The sequence below is a fragment of the Nannobrachium achirus genome (genome assembly GCF_963921795.1).
Source record: "Nannobrachium achirus genome assembly, chromosome: 15".
NCBI lineage: Eukaryota > Metazoa > Chordata > Actinopteri > Myctophiformes > Myctophidae > Nannobrachium > Nannobrachium achirus.
In genome coordinates, this window is record NC_137822.1 from 61,536,395 (window position 1) to 61,558,913 (window position 22,519).

At 42.5% G+C, this 22,519-nt stretch overlaps 1 protein-coding gene across 1 annotated transcript; it reads right to left on the minus strand.

Moving 5' to 3' along the window:
* Window positions 1–1,955: 1,955 nt before the first annotated feature.
* LOC308300004 (myosin heavy chain, fast skeletal muscle-like) lies at window positions 1,956–20,422 on the minus strand (the record flags this gene model as incomplete). Its single annotated transcript, XM_080743773.1, has 39 exons — window positions 1,956–1,976; window positions 2,085–2,213; window positions 3,231–3,326; window positions 3,425–3,529; window positions 3,618–3,788; window positions 3,893–4,018; window positions 4,189–4,392; window positions 4,520–4,828; window positions 4,956–5,080; window positions 5,262–5,427; window positions 5,857–6,040; window positions 6,121–6,317; window positions 6,420–6,538; window positions 6,715–6,841; window positions 6,952–7,341; window positions 7,429–7,519; window positions 8,060–8,205; window positions 8,298–8,474; window positions 8,600–8,842; window positions 9,257–9,512; window positions 10,452–10,588; window positions 10,826–10,949; window positions 11,072–11,189; window positions 12,156–12,243; window positions 12,611–12,675; window positions 14,418–14,721; window positions 15,149–15,319; window positions 15,408–15,557; window positions 15,863–15,981; window positions 16,489–16,627; window positions 16,743–16,846; window positions 18,564–18,662; window positions 18,744–18,807; window positions 18,897–18,989; window positions 19,097–19,196; window positions 19,294–19,321; window positions 19,417–19,573; window positions 19,756–19,896; window positions 20,213–20,422. The coding sequence occupies 39 exons, from the start codon at window positions 20,420–20,422 to the stop codon at window positions 1,956–1,958; spliced, it is 5,793 nt and encodes a 1,930-aa protein (XP_080599899.1).
* Window positions 20,423–22,519: the final 2,097 nt, after the last annotated feature.

Below are 22,519 nucleotides of genomic sequence, written 5' to 3' on the forward strand. Positions count from 1 at the left end.
TTAATTTCCATGTCTAATATGTGTAATCTTTGAGTACAGTTTGAATATTGTAGGTATGTTCAGGTATTATTCTTAGCCAGATCCCCCACCCCATTCCTAGCAATGCTGTCATCTTCAAAGAGAGAGAGAGAGCTGGTCACTTAACATTCCAATCAATCAACTCAATCACTGCCAGGTGGGAGAAACGGGGCCGGATTGATGGGCCGTATGTTTGACATCCCTGATCTAGGGGGTTTTCATCATTCCAAGCATTTGTTTTGCACAAAAAACATTCCTTGGGCAAGAAATGGACCCCACAAACTATGGTTTAGTGATGAGTCATCACTTTTCAAAATTTTGTTGTGTCCATTTCTCGGAAAGGAATGTTTTTCGTGCAAAACAAATGCTTGCAATGGATTCAGAATCCCGAAAAACACCTAGTTAGACCTCACATGCTACTTGAAGAAGATTTTTTGGGGGGTCTTTTTTCCCTAGCATGGTAAGTGAATGAGAGCCACCAGATCCCATGGGAAAAGTGCTTGGGACCGTCAATTTTTGAATTCAGCGCACAAAAAGGTGCAAATTTTCACGCTTTCTGCCGGAAGTGAACACATTTGCCTTTTTTTGTTACATATTTCTCCCTCACGGCTTAAAAGCCCATAAAAATGAATAATATATCCATTACAGTCCAGTATCCAGTGAGTGTGCAGTACAACGCAGGCCCCTGCTGGTTGGTCTTAGTCTACTGCAGGGCTCAGCAACCTTTTTGAAATGAAGTGCCATGTTTTTTATTTTCTAGATAGTCAATGTGCCATAGGCCTATCAACATACATTTTAATGACCCCCCTTCAAAAAATCAGACATATTTTAATTGTCAGGACATTGTTATAATGATCATAAGACTCATCAAGCAATAACCCACCTATCTCCCTGCATGACTCCCTCCCCAGTCAGAGTTCAGTGTCAGAGTTCAGAGTCTTAATGAATGTAGAATTGTGTGCAGGATGTAATAAATCCTCTCTCTCACACTTCTGCCAGTGTGCCAGTGATCACCCTCCCCTGTGCCACTGTTGGCACTCATGCCTAAGGTTGCCTATCCCTGTCTACTGCATTACACATTTCACACTCCAGCCACATTAAAAATGTTCGTTTCACATCAATTGTTTTAACATGTGTGTCTTTGTATGTTCATTAAACAAACAACAGAAAAGTAATAAGAGTGTGTAGCCTACTCTGTCTGTCTGTCTGTCTTTCTGTCATTGTTTAATTGGGACAGACAATGGCAGTCGATCTCTCATGCACATGTACTTTGATTCAATAAATGCTACTGACAAATAATACATGATGCGCTGCATTTCTAGTTACTGTTAATTAAAGTCCCTGTAAAGCAATAATACTATGTATGTGAGTTGAATTTGTCTCACTACAGAATAATGTGTTGCAACCACCAAGCCAAATTTGAATGGTAGCATGCTGACGACGTCTTGGCACTGGACAACAATCATGTGATTTGCATTGAAAACATCTATGATTAAAGCCTGGCTATTTGTGCCTTTCTTAAATGAATAATGTCATTTTATCCAATCTGTATGGTAGAGTATGTTAATGCAACATAACTTTGTTATTTGTCTCCCTGCTCTTCTATTGAGACATTGTAGATCGTGTCAAGGGTCATGTCATGTGTCACCTAAATATAGGATCTGAGACGAATTTCAGCGTGAAGATTCAATGTAATGTAAGACAGCACTTTTAAGTACATATTTATTTATCTTTGCAATGGCTTTACAAAATAGTAGTGGACATGTGAGTTGGAACCAAGATAAATGACAATAACAAGTGATTGACGAAGTAATGAATATGAGAAACATCATTCTTTTGTTGCCACCTTTATTGAATACAATGGGTCATATTTTATGACTTTTTGAATACAACGGGTCATATTTCATGACTCTTTACGGTGACTTGAATTGCAGAACCTATTCAGCAGCTTCTTTTCCCTGTAAAGATAGGAATATACAATTAGCTAGTGAGTCTTCAGTTAAATGTTATAATTAATAATTAAGATAATCATCTTAATTAACCTTTCATATTGAACAGGTATTTACCTTGGAGTCACGAGTCTTAGCTCTCATCTTGTTGACCTGGGATTCAGCGATGTCGGCACGCTCCTCAGCCTCCTCTAGTTCATGCTGAACCTTTCTGCACTTGGACAGGTGAGTGTTGGCTGCCTCCTCCTACAATGTGATAGAGAGCAGCAAGATTTGTCAACTCAAGTGGATGGCAGTGTTCAAAAAATATATGGTGAACGATATAGTTATCTTTATAGTTATCTTTATAGTTATCTTTATAGTTATCTTTATAGTTATCGTGCCCGGTGAGAATGGCACTTACTCTTGTATAGACCTACTGCACATACTGAATAAACAGAGCTGCTACCTTTAAACACATTTTAAATCTGATGTTTTACTATTTGAAATCATTTTGAAAAAGGTGCTGCCATTTGTCCCAAAGCAACTGCAAAAGATTGTTACCATTTGTTTCAAAAAGCTTTATACCCTGTATAAGTATAAATAACAACAATGTGACATAGCTCATGCCTAAAGCTCCATTCAATTGAATTGATAGAGATGCTTCAAAGCCTCAACATTTGAAAAGACCAATTATGGTCCAAACAAGACAATTGTAAAGTGTGGTTGTGACTAAAGCGGCAGCCCATGCAGCGTGTTCATGAGTGCCTTGGGACCACGTGGAAGTTCTCGTTGGAACTGCACTACCATGGCTGTGTTTCTTGTTATTGTTCGGCAGCCTGAGCCAAACATTGCAGGGGAAATCTCGCTTTTTTCGAACACACATCATTTTGACAACGGAGCGTCGGCAGGTATCGCTACTCGCCCCACGGGGGTTAGGGTTAGGATTAGGTTCGGTTGTCGAAAAGATGACTTGTAGAAATAGCGGCACGCTCCCAAAATTGCAGCTTATAGGAAACAGAATGTATTGGTTTCTGCAGTCAATATTGGAAATATGCTGTTCACATGATTCCTTGGTGTGCATGTCATACTGCAGAAGCATGGCAAGCTAGAGATTCCATGTTCCGCTCGTGGAAAGCAGTGCGATGGACACTGAAAAATGCACTACTGTTGGTGATATTGACTTACATAATTCCTAATACTACTTAGTTATTCCATTGGTTAAACTATGACTACACCGCTATGCCCTTGGCGACCACAACTAAATATGTATATTTGTCTTACCGCTTCCTCCGCCTGCCTCTTGTAGCCCTTCACTTTCATCTGCAGCTTGTCCACCAGATCCTGAAGCTTGGCCATGTTCTTCTTGTCCTCTTCAGTCTGTCAGTCAGAGTGAATTCATAACATCAGTTGTTCATGCAATCTATTCATTTTGTAAGAGGTGTGATGGTCATTTGAGTGAACATGATATACAGTACCTGGAATGTCAGCTCCTTCACCCTCCTCTCATATTTGCGGACACCTTTGATAGCATCTCCTCCGGCTCTCTGTGCTAATTCTACCTCTGCCTCCAGTTCACGCACCTTCACAATTGAATAACACATTATTATCAAACAATTTCATCTTATTTAATTGACTATATGCTGTGTTGAAGTAAACCATACACCTTACCCTGCCCTCCAGTTTCTGGAGCTGCTTCTTGCCTCCCTTCATGGCCAGATTCTCAGCCTCGTCCAGACGGTGCTGCAGGTCCTTGACAGAGACCTCCAGGTTCTTCTTCATCCTCTCCAGGTGAGAGCTGGTGTCCTGTTCCTTCTTCAGCTCCTCGGCCATCATAGCAGCCTGGAAAGTAGTTTTTGTGTAAGATCAAATATACTTTGTTGTCCCGCAAAGAACAAAAATTATGCCGCTGCATCACACACGCCGTGGAGATCATCCTAACTTACATCAGTGATGGCCTTCTTGGCCTTCTCCTCAGCATTCCTTGCTTCTGAAACGCTGTCGTCCACTTCGCCTTGGACCTGGATCAGGTCAGCTTCAAGTTTCTTCTTGGTGTTCACAAGGCTTGTGTTCTAAAACAAAGATTCAGTTTAGGAATGCAAGTATGCATGATACTGTGAAAATAAATAATGCCATTCGACATGACTAATGACATGATTATCTCAGGCATGTGAGAGTTAGAGGTAGACAGAACAATGTTCAGGATAATGGAGTTAAATATGTTGAGAGTTTTTCCATGGACCTGGGAGTGCAACAGGCCAGCGCGCTCACTGGCATCCACCAGTTCCTGCTCGGCTGCTTTGCGGCCTCTCTCTGTCTGTTCCAGAGCCACTCTCAGCTCATCGATCTCAGATACCATGAGGCCGTTCCTACGCTCCACCATGGCAGCCTGTTCCTTCACGTCCTCCTGTCCTCTGACAGCATCATCAAGGTGCAGTTGGGCATCCTAAAATAAATCACATTCGAGGTTTTCGCGTTGAAGAGAAACATCAGAACATGACTGTAATTCAGAGCAGTTCCATTGTTTGAATATGAGTATATTGTCTACTGTCTAACTACTATGTATTTTGTACCTTGAGCTGTCCCTGGACGTTCCTCAGCTGCTTCTGGGCCTCAGCAGCCTGGCGGTTGGCGTGGCTCAGCTGAACCTCCATCTCGTTCAGGTCTCCCTCCATCTTCTTCTTGATCCTCAGGGCATCGTTCCTGCTCCTGACCTCAGAGTCCAGAGTGCTCTGCATGGAGTCAATCACCCTCTGGCTGTTCCTCTTGATCTGCTCCATCTCCTCGTCCTTCTCCGCCAGCTTCCTGTCAACCTCACCCTTGATCTGGTTGAGCTCCAGCTGCACACGAAGAATCTTGGACTCCTCGTGCTCCAGAGTACCCTAAATGTGATACAGGAGCAAATGGTTTTAGGACCTTTTAATGTAACATCAATCATACGTAAACTGCTACACTGTTTGAATATCAAATTTATTGGAAGCAAGCTAAGATATAGACATCTAGTTTTACCTCAGCTTCCTCCAGGGCTGTCTGGATCTCTGACTTCTCTGTCTCCACCTGTTTCTTGGATTTCTCCAGCTCGTGGATGCTCTTTCCAGTCTCACCGATCTGTTCAGTCAGGTCTGAGATCTCCTCTGCAGTTGATTGAAAATAATGAATGAGGATCTTTCCAAAAACAACTGTTTTGTATTTGCATTTGAATAAAGTTGCAGCCTGATCCACGATTGATCTTGAACATTAATGTTTTCTTTTCTTTTCTTTTTTTCTCTCTTTTTTAACGTTATTAAAAGATGATGTGCTGTAGAGAATACTTACGTTGCAGGTTCTTGTTCTCACGCTTCATGGTCTCCAGTTGGTCCAGAGACTCCTCGTAGGAGTTCTTCATCTTGAACACCTCAGTGCTGAGAGAACGAGCCTCTTTCTGAGCTCCCTCCAGTTCGGCCTGGCCCTCTTCAAACTTCTGCTTCCATTCTGCCAGGACCTGCGCAGCATTTGTTATGAAATGTGTCATTTATAAGCATGTCTGTACGATTTATGAAAGATAATCGGTTTAAATCGATTTAATAATGGGCCCCCCAATAATAATAATCACAGTAATCCTTAATCATATCCAATGGCTTTTGGAAAGAATATCTTATGAAAATTTAGTACATATATGAGATTAATAGCTGGGGGGGATTTAAGAGGAAAAAAAAGATTTATGTAATTTCTGTGGAAAAGAATTTTGCGTTTAAAAAATTGTGAATCGTGAATCTTGAATCGTGAGTCACATTGTGAGTCGAGTGAATCGTGGCATACCTAGTTTACCCCACTTTAAGGCTCTGCACAGCATTTGTAATAGAATGCGTAATTTACCCCACTTTAAGGAGGACAGAATTATTTTGTTTTTAAATAATGTATGTCGACGCACCTTATCGAAGTTCCTCTGTTTCTTGTCAAGGTTGGCGGCCAAACCGTTGGCCCTCTCCACATCAATCATGAGGTCTTCCACTTCACCCTGGAGTCTCTGCTTGGTCTTCTCCAGAGAGGCACACTTGGAATTCACAGCCTCGATTTGCTCCTCAGCCTCCTGAAGACGCTGGGCGAGCTTCTTCCTGTTGAATGGAATCAAGTTATCATGAGCAATATTTTTTATAGTGAGCGGTACCTGATGTAAAAAACACTGATGTCTTACTTAGCTTCCTCCAGCTCCTCAGTGCGTTGGACAGCATCAGTCTCATACTTGGCCCTCCACTGAGACACTTCACCGTTGGCCTTGGACATTCCTCTCTGGAGTTCTGCCTTAGCTTCCTGTTCCTCCTCAAACTGCTCCCTCAGGAGGTCACAGTCATGGCGAGCTGATTGCACAGCGTGGGCAAGGGCATTCTTTGCCTGTCAAAGAAAAATGACAAAATAACGTCAGCTGGATACAATTACAGAAAGATGTTATGAGGCCTATTTGTAAGAAAAAGTGAAGAAACGCCTGTTCCTTACCTTGACCTCCTCTTCAACGTGTCTCTTCAACTCCTCAATCTGTTGGACGAAGGCCTGCTTGCCTCTGGTGAGCTGAGAGACCAGAGCTTCTTTCTCCTCAAGTTGACGACCAAACTCACCTAGTTAGAAATTTGAATATTAGTTCCAAACATTTACATAATCTCTGTTGACACATACACATTTCCTTAATTCCTGGGATAACTGCCGATCAAAGCATTTTATCTCTAATTATGGAATTTTCTCAAGTACCATTGAAGACCTATGTTGGCTAGTAGACTTTACTGTGAACATTTACCATTTTCAGTCAACAGTCTCGCTTTCTGAGCACCGACGTCATTTAACTGGCGAACGTTCTCATCACTCTTCGTCTTTATTTCACTGAGTTGGTCCTCAAGAGTGCGGCACATCTTTTCAAGATTTCCCTGTTGAATAACATTGGACATATTCAATCATTGAAGTAACCCCCCCTCCCCCCGATCTGTTCGTTGAACAAGTATTTAGACAAGAATTACACACAAGCATTCTCTTCTACCTTTGCCTTAGCGACAGCCTCCATGTTGCTGGACAGGTCATCGATCTCCATCTTGTACTCGCTTTTCTCCTTCTCAAGTTTCTGCTTGACTCTCTGGAGATTGTCGATCTGCTCGCCCAGTTCAGCCACGCTGTCGGCCTGCTTCTTACGGAGAGCGGAGGCGGTGGCCTCGTGCTGCAGGGTGGACTCCTCAAGGTCACGACGCAGCTTCTGGAACTCGGCCTCACGCTTCTTGTTCATCTCGATCTGAGCGGCGGTGGCTCCACCGGCCTCCTCCAGCCTCTCGCTGATCTCCTCCAGTTCCCTGGAGAGGTCGGCTCTCTGCTTCTCCACCTTGGCACGAGCGGCGCGCTCAGCCTCGATCTCCTCCTCCAGCTCTTCAATGCGAGCCTTTCAAATGAATGATGTTAGATTAACATCTGAAAATAAAAATTCACCCTTACTTATTGTTATTAATTAATTACAGTGGGAAAATACCTGGAGTTCTTTGATCTTCTTCTGCAGCTGGGCGCCCAGAGACTGCTCATCCTCAATCTTACTCAGAAGCTGGGCAATTTCAAAGTCCTTCCTATGGAATACAGTATGTCATAGTTTAGTGGTAGTTTTTCTCCATGGCAATTCATATAGTAGATATTATTGCAACTATAATTCGCAGTTTACTATGAAAACCAGCACATGCTGTCCGTCAGTCAGTCCGTCCGTCCATCCGTCCGTCCGTCCGTCCGTCCGTCTGTCTGTCCGTAACTCCTCAAAGATGTTCTGACATCACATTGTTAACTGTCAAGACTGCTGACTATCATCACCTGGATCTTCATATATGAATCACCACACTGACCTCATCAGAACCCTGGATATCCATACATGGAGATGACTGGATCAGCTGGTCAATACCTCTAAATCTGACCTCAGGGACTCCATATATGGATATAGCTGACCTGTTCTGACATCACAGTGATGACTCTACCAGCTCAGCAGAAGGGTATACATGCTAAAGCGCCCATGTGCACGCGCCCATGTGCACGTGTCCATGTGTGTGACCTCCCCTTCTCTCCATTAGGGCGTCTTGCTGGTTATTATTAATAATTATTCATATCATGGTCCACATTACTTCTTTATCTTCTCGTCAGACTGCTGCTTCTCATTCTCCAGGTCCATTATGGATTCCTGGGCCAGTTTCAGATCACCCTCCAGCTTTCTCTTGGCTCTCTCCAGGTCCATGCGGAGCTTCTTCTCTTGCTCCAGAGAACCCTCCAGCTGCACAACGATGGACGATTTGCACATCATCATTCAGTGTAACAATAAACATAATGTATTTAAAACACGTGCTTGACTTTGGTAAAACTCACATCGTCAACTTGCTGCTCCAGCTTGGTCTTGGCCTTGGTCAGAGTGTTGACTTTGTCTTCCTCTGCCTGCAGGTCATCCAGGGTCTGCTGGTGGGACTCTTGGAGGGCCTTCTTCTCCTTGGTCAGCTTAGCAAGACCTTCATCCTGAGAGGCCATCTCCTCGGTCAGGTTCTTCACCTAATTGAAGGAATGAAGGAATGGATCATTATAGTTCTATAACTTGATAAGACGGCTTGAGTGTATAATCGTGAATGGATCATTGTTGCTCCATAACTTTACAGCTAGAGTGTATAATGTGGAACCTTGTTTTCAGTGGCGTGTTTCTCCTTCTCCACTTTGGCCAAGGTGAGCTCCAGGTCATCGATGTCCTTCTTGAGCTCAGAGCATTCATCCTCCAGCTTCCTCTTCTTGGCAGTCAGCTCAGCATTGATTTCCTCCTCGTCCTCCAGTCTCTCGGTGGTCTCTTTGAGCTTGGCCTCCAACTGGATCTTACTTTTAATAAGACCCTCACATCTCTCCTCAGCATCATTCAGTGCCTCATCACCCTGGTTGTCAATGGAAAGGATGGGGAGGGAACATGTCAGCGTTTGTTCTGGGTAGAGATATATGAGATTTGTTTTGCAGCTGCTTCCTTGGGGAGGTACAATAACACAAGCGACATTAACAGACTGAACAAGTTGGTGAAAAAGGCAGGCTCTATCATTGTTAGAGCTGGGACAGTACGGAGGCAGTGGCGGAGGTGAGGACAAGGAAGAAGAAGGGGGCCATCGACCTCCTCCAGAAGGATATACTAGTGTGTGGGTGAGTAACATGGTCAAACCGCCGTTCGACCATCCAGGCATTCTCTGCCATGGTCTACTGCACATTCTACTGCACACTTAAAATATTTTAAGATACCTGTAGTTTGATTATACAATATGACTCTTAACAACATTTCCTGTTCAAGTGTAACTACTTACTGATGCCGCTACGTTTGCAAGGTTATTTTTCTCTTGCGTTACAGCGACCAGCTTCTCCTCCAGGGACTTCTTGGAGGCCAGGGCAGCGGCCAGGTCAATCTTCATCTTCTCATAGTTCTCCTTCATGTTCTGCAGTTCTTTCTCCGTCTCAGCGCTCTGCAGGAGAGGCTTGATCTTGTAGTAGACCTGCATCCATGGCCAGTGTTTCACATTGCAGAATGAGCGCAGGTTGAACTGGATGGTGTAAATGGCCTCTCTGTGGAAAACAGTTAGTGTCATTAAGTGTCCCGCGAAGCTAGGCCAATGTGACCCTGGGCGTACAACAAACTTTGAGCGCTTTGTGCCAACATGTAGGCCACGCATGAGCTTAGATCCTTCCAGGAGCACCGCCCAAAAACTCTAAACCCACATTCTTTTCCCAGCGGATTCCTCGTATCCCACGCACCAGTGTAACCACACTTCTAATTATTACTGCTATTATCGCGTCATTATAGTTGTTACTGTTGTCGTTGTTGTTATTGCTGTTGGTATTCTTCTCCATTTAACACATGGGAAGCCAAGGTTTCTAACATTTCTAGCTGTTGCTGCTGCCGTCGTTCACTTACGCTTTAATTTTGAAGAGCCTCGGAAGCTTTGTGCGTGTGCACGTGAGTGTCCACTGACTATTGAGGAGGATAATCCATTTGTTTACAAACACTCGCGAAACTAAACTCCAAACCGGGGCCAACCATCGCGGTAAAGTGTCACTGTGAAAACAATCAGATTTCTGCTTCCCTGGCGTTCTTTGCACCTTATTCATAGATAAAGCCCTTTTTATGTTTCAGTAGAGAATAGAAATCAATACAGCCTAGACGCGCCATTTTGTCTCTCTGCCAGCTACGTTATGACGTATGGACCAGGGTCTTTCACTGACAACACAGGATGCATGCAGCTCCATGTAACCAAGTTAACCCTTTGTGTTGTTCCTGAACGAGACAACTCCTTTTGGCACAGCGACCTCAAGTGGCCGTATCTCGTTACTGAACGAGTTTGGCGTACAAATTGTTAAGGGGAGTTTTTTTTACCTTGCCACCATCACCAAAAGCTTGCTTGGCAATGTTTGCTATTTTATTGACGCTTTACATTTGTTTTATTGAGCAATGGCAATGTTTACTTACAAATTGTACTCAATATTGAATTGATGTTTTCAAAGTACCTCCTAGCCATCATCTTGACAAACTCCTTCCTCATGACGTAACCTCTTGCAAGAGCCTGAGTCATGGTGACCAGAACAAACAGCTTCTCATCTCGCATCTCCTCCAGGACACCCAGCAGACCAGCTTTGAAGAACACCTGAATGCAATGTCACAAACACTGTAACTAAACATCCTGAAGAGTACCTGAATGCAATGTCACAAACACTGTAACTAAACATCCTGAAGAGTACCTGAATGCAATGTCACAAACACTGTAACTAAACATCCTGAAGAACACCTGAATGCAATGTCACAAACACTGTAACTAAACAACCGTAAAATCTACTTTTAGTCCTCTCTGGATAATGTTAAACCAGATTGGGAGTGTGTTTACCTTGGTATGTCCAAACTTGTACTCATCTTGAGGTACGTCAATGGAGCCAAGCAGCTTCTCAGAGGCTTTCTTGTTGTCCATAAACGCGCCATCGGGGCATGCGCTGGCATTCAGTACTTTGTACCTGATTTGTAAAAGTTCATGGTCATTTTCCGCTGACGTTCAGTACTCTGTACCCGTTTTGTAAAAGTGGGTCATTTTGCATGAATATGAATGGAACTAAAAAAAGTAAGGAATAATAAATACCTCTGCTTGAAGTCAGCATAAGGGATTCTGCTGGGGAAGCCCTTTCTGCAGATCCTGATGCCCTCCAGCACACCGTTACACCTCAACTGGTGGATGACCAGGAAGTTCTCCATCAGCCCTGTAAACATGTTGCTTCATTATTACCAGTAAGACTCCCTAGTCGCTTATCTCCACAAATAGGCAAAAAAAAGTCTTTCCAAAATCGTCCTGATGGTGGCGCTAGATGGGACAGATGCGTTTTGATTACATGACTGTAGAGATACTGTGCGATTTGCGTGATTTTAGGGCAAAAATTGTAGGAGCATTGTCTAAAAATGTGTTTTAAAAAATCTGCCTGAAGGTGGTGCTAAATGGGACAGATCCATGTTGATGAGATGAGTGTAGACGTACTGTTTACCGATTTGCGTGATTTTAGGGCAAAAATTGTAGGAGCAGTGTCCAAAAATGTGTTTTAAAAAAATCGGCCTGAAGGTGGCGCTAGAAGAGGGCCATGTGAGAAGGGTGGGGTCTCCGCGCCGCCGAAGTGGACGAATAGGTACCGGCCCCGGCTCTCCCGGTCGCTCCTAGCCCGAGTTACGGCATTTTATGTGCGCTGCAGTGGAGGGGGTCCTCCACTGGGGGCGCCACCACTTTTGCATCCGTTCTGGAGCACCAGGTGTCGGTGGTCCCCGGGAATTCCCCGTGTGGAGCCCCGTTGGGGTGGTCATTTGGTCTTTTTTGCACATTTGGTCATTTTTTACACCTGGGGGTCCCCCAGGGACCTGGGGGTCCCTGAAGCTCCGGGGGTCCTTGGAGGTTGTAGTTTGGCAGGCAAGGAGTTTGTGTGGACATTTTGGCATGGATCGGGCCAACGGTGGCGGAGATATGAGTAGGGGGAAAGTGTGACGTGTGACGTGTGACGTGTGACGAGTGACGTGACGGACAGACGGACTGACGGATTGACGGACTGACAGACGGTGGAGGTTTGGATAGTATAGAAGTAACTGCGACCTACGGTCGCAATCAGTACAAAATAGTTACTGTACACACTGGCCAAAGTTGCGTTAAATGACTATCACTGTTTAAATGTTTATTTTCTGTTTACCTGGAGTCTTGGACTCGTTGGGAATCAGGCAACGCACAAAGTGAGGATGAGTGCGATGCAAGTTGGTCATCAGCAACGCCAAGTTTGCCTGTTGAGACATAATGAGACTATTAAGCTTATTATTAGTAGAAACTCATACGACATTGTACTTTTTCCCTAATCTACTACTACTTATTTGAACTCATTAGATACTAGTTACTCTCCAGATTATTTCCCCCCTAAAACATAAATTAACCACTTTAAGCCCCATTTTAAAGCAGAGTTACAAGCTTACAACATGTGATACAGAAATAGTTTAATTTCAACATGAAAATACCTGCATATTTCATACATGGATGGATATAATGTTGATAATAATAATGCTTAATTCTTACAATAATGTAATGTTGGAAAAAAATTATAATAAATATTCGTACAGGAATTTTAAGTTGATAATAATGAATACATATTCTTACCCTGAAAGCACTTGACACAGTCTGCATAGAGCCACCCTTCTTCTTGCCTCCTTTCTTCATAGGATCTGTTTACATGTTACAATCATGAGTTATCATTAGTTAAACACAATAAAAATGCCTCTCTCCTTGTCAGAGTGTTTATAGTATATTAATACCAGTAAGACTCCCTAATCGGGAGATAAGCGACCGTTGGTCGCTTATCTCCATAAATAGGCCAAAAAGTAGTTTGTGCAAAATCGTCCTGATGGTGGCGCTAGATGGGACAGATGCGTTGTGATTACATGACTGTAGAGATACTGTGTACTGGTGTGCATGATTTTAGGGCAAAATCTGTAGGAGCAGGGTGACTGTAGAGATACTGTGTAGTGGTTTGTGTGATTTTAGGGCAAATTCTGTAGGAGCAGTGTCCAAAAATGTGTTTTTTAAAAATCAGCCAGATGGTGGCGCTAGATGGGACAGATGCATTTTGATGACATGACTGTGTAGTTATGAACAATAGCTAATGTATACAATTGAAAGTGAAAGAGATGACCTTTTTAACATTCCAGCATTTCCAAAAGCAGTTTCTGTTAGCTAAAGGGTGGGCATCTGTATTTATGGTTGCTAATATGTGGCTATTGTTCTGAGGTTTCAGCAATTCAAATCTTGTGTGTTGTCTTCATTGAGTTTGGGAGAAATGCCAATACTAGCATGCAAGATGCAAGCTCTCCTGCTAAAAGTAGACACACCCACAGGCAGATCTTGATAGTGGACCCAGGTCTGTTTATTTAAGCATGGAGGCTCATCCTTCCTGGACTCCCTGGTGTGAAGGGGTGTGTGTGTGTGTGTGTGTGTGTGTGTGTGTGTGTGTGTGTGTGTGTGTGTGTGTGTGTGTGTGTGTGTGTGTGTGTGTGTGAGAGAGAGAGGACAGTGGCAACATTCCTTGCCACTTGGCAGGTCACACATTATGTTTGAGAGAGAGAGAGAGAGTGTGTGTGTGTGTGTGTGTGTGTGTGTGTGTGTGTGTGTGTGTGTGTGTGTGTGTGTGTGTGTGTGTGTGTGTGTGTGTGTGTGTGTGTGACACAGAGAGAGCAGCCCCGTTGGGGTGGTCATTTGGTCATTTTTGCACATTTGGTAATTTTTTACACCTGGGGGTCCCCCAGGGACCTGGGGGTCCCCGAAACTCCGGGGGTCCTTGGAGGTTGTAGTTTGGCAGGCAAGGAGTGTGTGTGCAAAATCTGGCATGGATCGGGGCAACGGTTGCAGAGATATGAGCAGGGCAAAAGTGTGACGTGTGACGTGTGACAGAGGGAGTGACGGAGGGAGTGACGGAGGGAGTGACGGAGGGACAGCCGGTGGAGGTTTGGATAGTGTGCAAGTAACTGCGACCTACGGTCGCAATAATAGTAACTTCAGGCCCAGGTGGATGATTTGTTTAAATTGCCTAGAAGTTGTTTGGTCGGGTGGGTGGGCATACAAACGTAACATGCAGCACCGTTGCCCACCAAACTTGGTCAGGGGTCTGCCGTCAGAATAGCCACACCAGAGACCTGCGCACACCATTGCTCTGCCACTGCCCCCCCCCCCTCTCTGTGTTCCTATTGGCCTGGGGTTTAAACAGCCATAACTCTAGTTCCCAGCACGCTAAAGGCCCAACCTTGGTAGGTGCTCTTATACAGCCAAGAGGGAAAGGTTGGAATTGTGCTCTGTGTGTCCCAGTCCCAGAACACACTATATTCTATGAGTAAACATACCTTCAGGCTCAGGTGGGGGATACAGTACACCCAGCATTTTAACTGAACACATTTTATTCTATGAATAAACTTACCTTCAGGCTCAGGTGGGGGATACAGTGTTGCCAGCAGTTTAACTGAAGACTTTTGGAACAGCTGCACGACAGAGTCATTAAGTGGATCCTTGTTCTTCTCCAGCCAGCCTGTGATGCTGTAGTCCACGGTTCCAGCGTAGTGGACCAGGGAGAAGTGGGCTTCACCTTTGCCTTTCCCTGGTTTGGGTTTCTCAAAGGCCTTGTTCTTCCCAAGATGCTGGTCAATCAACTTCTCGGCGAAGGTTTTGTCCGTAGCCTTCGGGAACATGCACTGCTCCTCAAGGATGGAGAAGATGCCCAAGGGCTTTTGTAGAGGAGACAAAAGAGACAAATCAACAAAAAACAAACTCAAAAAAATATTAAAATCATGTCCATTAAAGCACAAAATAATTGTTTACCTTCTCAATGAAGCTATATGTTACTCCGTAAACTCCAGCTGATAACACTAGTATACAACACTAACTAGAAAGATGCGATGTTGGGAAATTGCAAGTGTGGTTCTCCGTTTTTGTATTTTCCCATTCAAGTCAATGGGGTTATTTGTCAGAGGGACAAACCCATAGCACCACAGTGTCAGGCGTGACAGACAGACAGAGATACATACGGACAGGATGTGACCGTTCACATACTAAACTGCAACCTATGGTCGCAATAATGATACCTTCTCAATGAGCTCAATGCAGATAGCCAAGTCCAAGATAATACATGCAAATATAATAATAATTGTATACCTTCTCAATGAGCTCAATGCAGACAGCCAAGTCCATGCCGAAGTCAACGAGATCCCAGGGAATTCCCTCCTTCATGTACTCCTCTTGCTCCAGAACAAACATTGTGTGGTTGAAAAACTGTTGCAGTTTCTCATTGACGAAGTTGATGCACAGTTGCTCCAGGGTGTTGAACTGTAAGTTGAAATATCATTAGCCTGTTAGTCCCTAACTTTGTGACAAAAAATAATGAGTATCCCACTTAAAACAAGTCAATTCTTACATCAAAGATTTCAAAACCAGCGATGTCCAGCACACCAATGTAGAAGTTTCTCTGAGCTGGTGTGCTCAGCTGCTCGTTGATCCTAATGACCATCCACAAGAACAGCTTCTCATAGATGGACTTGGCCAAGGCACCAACTGAGTTCATGACCTAAGGAAATAGGAACGTTATTTAGTAGCGGTATTGAAATACACAATTCAGAGTGTAGAATTAAAGATGTACAATTAAAGATGTAGCCACTCTTAATCCAGACCAATTTACAGTAAGCAAGGAAAACACAAGGTACTATATCATATCAAATCTAGTCTTAAGTAAATAATAACTAGTTTAATGACTATAGAGATACTACTACTGATTAATCCTGCAAAAATACATTAGAGTTCTTGTGCTGCGTTGAGAATGTAAGGTGCGTATGAAATCAGATATCATACATACAGAAATGTCAAGTTACTCACCTGTGGCACAGTTTGTCCCTTAGTGACGTACTCATTTCCCACTTTGACTCTGGGGTAGCAGTATGCCTTAAGCATATCTGCTGAGTTCAGGCCCAAAAGGTAGCAAATCTTGTCTGCCACTGAAATGTTCACACAATTTGCAATTTAGGTATTTATCAGACGCTTAAACAGTAAGCAAGGTAAACACAAGGTAATACGTCAATTGCAAAGAGATAGTAATCTAGAATAGTAGGTAAACCCAATAACCATCCTTCTAACAGAGTGTCTGCAGCAGTGCTGTTGCAACTTCAATAGACTCAGCGGCTTGTGCAATTTGCATGGGAAGTTCACAGAGTATAGTAGCTAAATATGGACCCGGTCATCAAATTATTAGCTTAGGAATGCAACAAACTAAACTAAACAATCTCCATGAATTCAAGGAATATATTGGCCTCCTGTGTTAACTGTGCATAGCTGAATAGGATGGGGTAGGTCTACACAACTGTATTTATATCAGTTTTTATAGTGGTATAGAGACAGATCTTCTAGTGTAAAAGAGTTGAGAACCACTGGCTTAGTTCATTTAGAATATAACTAAATACAATCTTTGTGACAAAGCATTACAGCATTATTTTCATTCCTCTCACCCTCAGTGCCGTCTGGTTCTGCCTGTTCCTCGCGCTGCTTCTGTTTGAAGGTCAAGACACCATGGTGCATCACAGCGCCGGTGAACTTGTAGATGCTCTGTTTCTCATCGAGGCTGAAGCCCAGGATGTCAATAGCGTCCTGATGTCAACGAGCAGAGATGTATTCAAGAGATTGAAATTAAGCATTAGATCAACAAACATCCAATTAGAATTGTGTAGGCTACAACTCAACGGTAAACTAAATGTTCACTGACATCAGTAGCTTCGAGTTCCAGTTTGTCATCGATGCTGGGCACAGCGATCACACCCATGCTGATCAGGGGGAAGTCGTAGGGGTTGGCGGTGATCAGACACTGCTCTGAAAAGGGATTAAAAAAGGTGTGAACATGTGTTTTTTATTCATTCATTGATGTTCTCACTGCTAATCTTATAGGAAGAGGGGAAGTCCGCACACTGTTGTGCGACAATTTTATTGAGAAGATACAACATTTCGACCCTGGTGGGTCGTCTCCTGATGAAGACGCACCGGGGTCAAAACGTTGTTTCTCCTCAATAAAATTGTAGCTGGAGCTACAGAACAGTGTGCGGACTTCCCTTCTTCCTATGGTGTGTATTTTTGGTTCAGCACCTGAAACATCTTTTGGAGATGTGCGTGCTTCCCTCTCTGCTCTCACTGCTATACTATATGAGATACTTTAATGGTTTCCTGTGGAAATAAGCTTAGTCTTTTCATGGATCTCCTTTTAGTAGACCTTGTACCAGTGAACTGTACCGTCGTGAAACTGTACCTTTTCCTATGCAAACTTCTAATAAAGTCTTCAATCAATCAATCAATGCTAATCTCACTCAGTGGTATTGAGTTCACAAGTTCACAATACTTTGTGAACTTAACTTGTGAACTCAATTCCACCGCCATCTGGTCGGAGTCGGGTTGTCTCACTGCATCAGCATCAGTAATTCCATTTTACAACTAGAAACAGCGCTCTCCGCCAAGTCAGGTAGGTTATTGTGGCCTCCTGGTGGCGCTACAATAGGCCAATGTGAAAAGGGTGCCATGTGTTCTTGGGCCTTTCATGGCATTCAGACGCTGCATGCATGATTTGAGGCATTTTGTTCCAAAAATGTGTTTAGCAAAAGTTGACCTGCCGGTGACGCTATAATAAGGCAATGTGAAAAGGGTGGTATTTGTTCCTTGGCCTAGTGGGAATGTGTGCGCAACATTCCACGCAAATCACAGGCTGCGTTCATGATTTGAGGCATTTTGTTCAAAACGGACCAATCCTGAAACCCAATGTTAGCCAATCAGGATAGAATATGAAATATCAGAAAAATCTGTCTTGATCACATCACTATAGATATACTGTGTACCACACAGTATATCTATAGTGATCACTACACAGTGTGTAGTGATATGCATAATCTTTGGATAAAATCTGAAGGACTAATATCAAAGAATATGTTTTACATAAGTCGGCCTCCTGGTGGTGCTATAATGTGAAAAATGCAGGGCAAATGTTTTTTCCTTGGCGCTAGGGAGTGTGCATAGATAGTTTTAAACTGATCGGTGGAGTTATAGGAAACAATCGTCCTTTTGGGATGTGGGGATGTGTGTGCCAATTTCATGAAAACTGCATGCTGTGTTCATGATTTGAGGCATTTTGTTCATAACAGAGCAATCCTGCAAACTTTGGAAGCCAATCTTAGCCAAACGGGATGGAATATGGTAAATTGGACAGATTCACGTTGATCACATGACTGTAGAGATACTGTCTACCGATTTGCGTGATCTTTGGACAAAATCTGTAGGAGTTGATAAAAGTTTTGTAAAAATCTGACTCATGGTGGCGCTAGAACAGGCCCATGTGAAAAATGTGGGGCAGAGGTTCTGAATTGGCATCCAGGAAGTGTATGTGTGCACAGTTTGGCACCGGGCCAACGGCGTCAGAGATTAGCTGCACAGACAGACTGACAGACAGACAGACAGACAGGGTGCAACAGTCTCTCGACCATGCCTTTCGGCCTGGCGGAGACAATAATCTATAATAATAATACATTATAATAGTAATTCCACTTACCAATGATCTCAGGTTTGTGGTTGGTCATCATCTGGAAGAAGATGTGGTAGCCTCTCTCAGCAGGAAGCTGGAAGGTCACTCTGGACTTCTCCAGCAGATCTATATGGGTTGTACATAAGTCAAAATGTAATCCTCACATAAAGGGATATATCATTTACCATCTGTGAACTTCATACTTACATGTCTCAATATCAGCACTGGCCAGTTTACCGGTTCCGCCAAAATGGATTCTGATGAATTTACCCTGTTTGATAGAGCACACTTTGTTTCATCTCTCTACATTGTGGAATTGTTGCGGGCATTCTCATAAAATGACATTATTTTTAAACTTACAAAGCGAGAGGAGTTGTCATTCCTAATAGTCTTGGCATTACCATAGGCCTCCAGCAAGGGGTTGGCTGCAATAATCTGATCCTCCAGTGACCCCTATGGAATGTTTCAGACATGCCCAGTTTAACATTTGGTCAGTTTTTTTTTCAAATTTTCAAAATGTTCAAAAACATTTATTTGTTAAAGTTAAAACCTGTATATACCTTGATTTTAGTGGCACCGCCTTCTCCACCAGAACTAGCTGTTGCAAAGTACTGGATGACACGCTTGGTGTTCACAGTCTTTCCAGCACCGGATTCTCCACTGGTTATGAATGCATACATTCAGAGAAATGAAGTTAGTCAATTTGTGTACAATGTTCTTGTTTTTAATGCCTAGTTAGTAGATGACAGAAACTTACGTGATCAGGACAGACTGGCACTCTTTGTCTGTAAAATGTGAATCAAACCTTTAGTCACAAATACGGCACAAGACCGTTATAGTTATGTATGTTTTACATTATCCTCACTAGGACAGTACGTACCCATCAGCATGAACTGATAGGCGTTGTCAGAGACGGAGAAGATGTGAGGTGGCGCCTCAATACGCTTCTTGCCTCTGTAGGCATTCACAACCTGCTGGTCGTACACTGGGAGCCACTTGTAGGGGTTCACAGTCGCACAAAACAAGCCAGAGTAGGTCTGAAGGAAGGGGAGAAGAGAGAGAACATTAGTTAACACAAGTTCACTTTTGTTAACTAAAGTTGTTTACATAGTTTTCTCTATGGGTTTCACTTGATGATATAACTTGTACTGTGTATTTTTTTCTCCTCCCTATCGACAGGTGCAACCCTGTACTGTTCTCAGCATGTAGAAAACCTTACATAGATCATCCATGCTGCATAACGCTCTTTGAGGTTATACAGGACAGTGGCTTCAGTGAGGTGTGTCATCATGGCCATGTCCTCAATCTTGTCATACTTGGGAGGGTTCATGGGGGTGACATCAGCCTCAGGCACAGTTACCTAAAAAAATAAAAAAGCACAACTTCAGAATTTATTGTGATTAATGTCAAACTGCCGATGCATACACAGTATTCCACTTTTAGGGTCAAGTTTAATTTGGTTCTGGGAGTCACAACATCTCGGCAGCACAGTATCACAAGGTGCTGACTTACTGTAGGCAAAAATATAATTTTCCTCAAAAAGTTACTTATAGGCCATTAGTTTAATAAGGTGACGATATTGTAGTTTGAGCTGAACAAATTTAAACTGGGCTCTAAAAGTGGAGTATGCATGGGCCCTTACAGTGGTCCTTGATTTTAGATAAACCTCTACCTACCTCCCTCTTGTCCAATAGCAGTTCACAGGTGACTTTGTTACCATCCTTCTTTAGGATTTTACCCTTGAGGTACAGCTCTTTCTTGTCGGCCACATATACTGCCGTTTTGGCATCAAAGGGCGTAGCTTGAGACTCCATTCTCTCCTTCTCTGGCTTACGGAGATAAATGGCAGCCCCGCCATATTGCTTCATCTCTTCGTCCGTACTCATGGTGGCGGCTTTCTGTAGACGGACAAATAGATGGTGTTAATTATATTAATGTTGCTTCTGGGTGGTCCCTGGAACTAAATATTTTGAGATGGGGGTCCGTGGCCAAATACATATCATTTTGGGGGTCCTTCACATTAAAAGGTTTGAGAACCACTGACATAGTAGTCTGTCAAGAACAGAATAACGGAGCTCCAGTTAAGTGAAAAGGACCTTTTCTTTGACGATGGCTGGTCAGATTGCTGACATAGAAACATTTTTTTATTTTTTTTCAAAAAACCTTAGAAGGATTCAAAAGACACTTATAGAATCGGGTCAAAATTCAAATGTTCACGATTTTTCAAAAATAGCAGATCTACAAGCTCGCAGCGCGGCACTCGGTGCCGCGCTGTGAGCTTGTATATCTGCTATTGTTCAATAGTTAAAGCATAAAATAATGATACACAATAAGGTGTACCCGTTCGTGTTAATTAATACTTTATTATGAAGGCGGACAAATAGATGGTGTTTATGCAATTGCTGACTTGAGATCTGAGTAGATAAATGTAGGACTATTCTTATGGTTATAGCTAATTGTAGATTTATTAGGAAAATTATGAACACTCACTTTTCTCCTCTACCAGTAGCGGTGGAATCTTGTGTGCAGCCTTTAGTGTGGAGAAAACGCATCATTTTGAGGACATTAACAGGAGTTGAATGATTCAATACAATTTATAATCATGAATCAAACTGGATTATATTAATTATATGAATCCTAATGTTCATTCTTGCCACACAACACTTTGCACCAGAGACATTTTAACATTTCTCATCAGTTCCAGATTTGAAAAGAGTTATTTCAATATTAGTTACAGTACATGCAATGAAATTAAATGTAACTTGCCCATTATGTTTTATTCCTTTGTTTGTTTGTTTGTTGGTGTTTCGCTTATGCTTAATTCCACCAAATTATCTTAAGTCATCACAGCCATGCTTCTAGATTATTATTTTTTTTATTTGTACTGAAGCAATGCTAGATTTCTTTCTCACACTTTTATTCCATTGTATGAATTAAGGTTACAGGTCTGGGCAGACTAGCCAAACTGTAAAATAAAATAAATAAACTAATGTTGTTACTTTAAACTAATAATAACTCCATAGATGTAAAGGTACTCTTCCAAATAATTACTTGATTAAGAGTACAAAAGTATCTGGTGAAACAACAAATTATTATTTAAATAATCATAACATAATTGAAACGTCCAAATAAAAATGAAATATCAAAATCTAATTCCAATCTGGCCGAAATCATATCATTATAAACTAAATAACTATAAACCTGTTCATCAATATAACATATTATTCTGTGCACTTAACATTCAGTGTCTGTAATAATGTAATAGGCCTAATGTAATAATTAGGGCTGGGACTTTAACTGATTAATTGCGATTAATTAATTACAGAAAATTAACGCGATTAAAAAAATTAACTCATTTTAATCGCACTTAGTTTTTGCACCACAGAACCTTCAGTTTCGGGCATACCGATCATAGCGATGCACCAACCAAGAAGAGACAACAAACGCAAAGGGAGAAGTAGCCGATCAGAGCGCTTTGCTTGGCCCAGTGGATGAGAAATTTAGATTTAAAAAACTCACTTGATTCCCTCATACAACAAAATGTGTTTTACTTGAACAAAAATGCTTCTCAGGTCAAATATCGGTGTGCGATTAAAATGCGATTAATTGCGATTAATTAATCACAGAGCCTGTAATTAATTAGATTAAAATGTTTAATCGCATCCCAGCCCTAGTAATAATGTAATAATGTCCGCAGCTGTGGCACTATGTACGGAGTCATGTTAGAAATGAATAACAGGACTAATAGATTTATTCGACTATTAAAAGCTGACACCAGGATATGACTATGATTAGCAGACATCTCTAAAACATTTATACGTCTATGAAGCCATGAAAACATCACTGATGGAAAGTCTCACTCACCGACCAAATGGAACTCTGATGATCTCGCTGAGGGTCCCTGACGACCATCTCAGCATGCCTTATATTAGGTGCTCATTGCATGCTACGCAGAAAGTAAAAGTAGGGACTGCCTTTCAAGG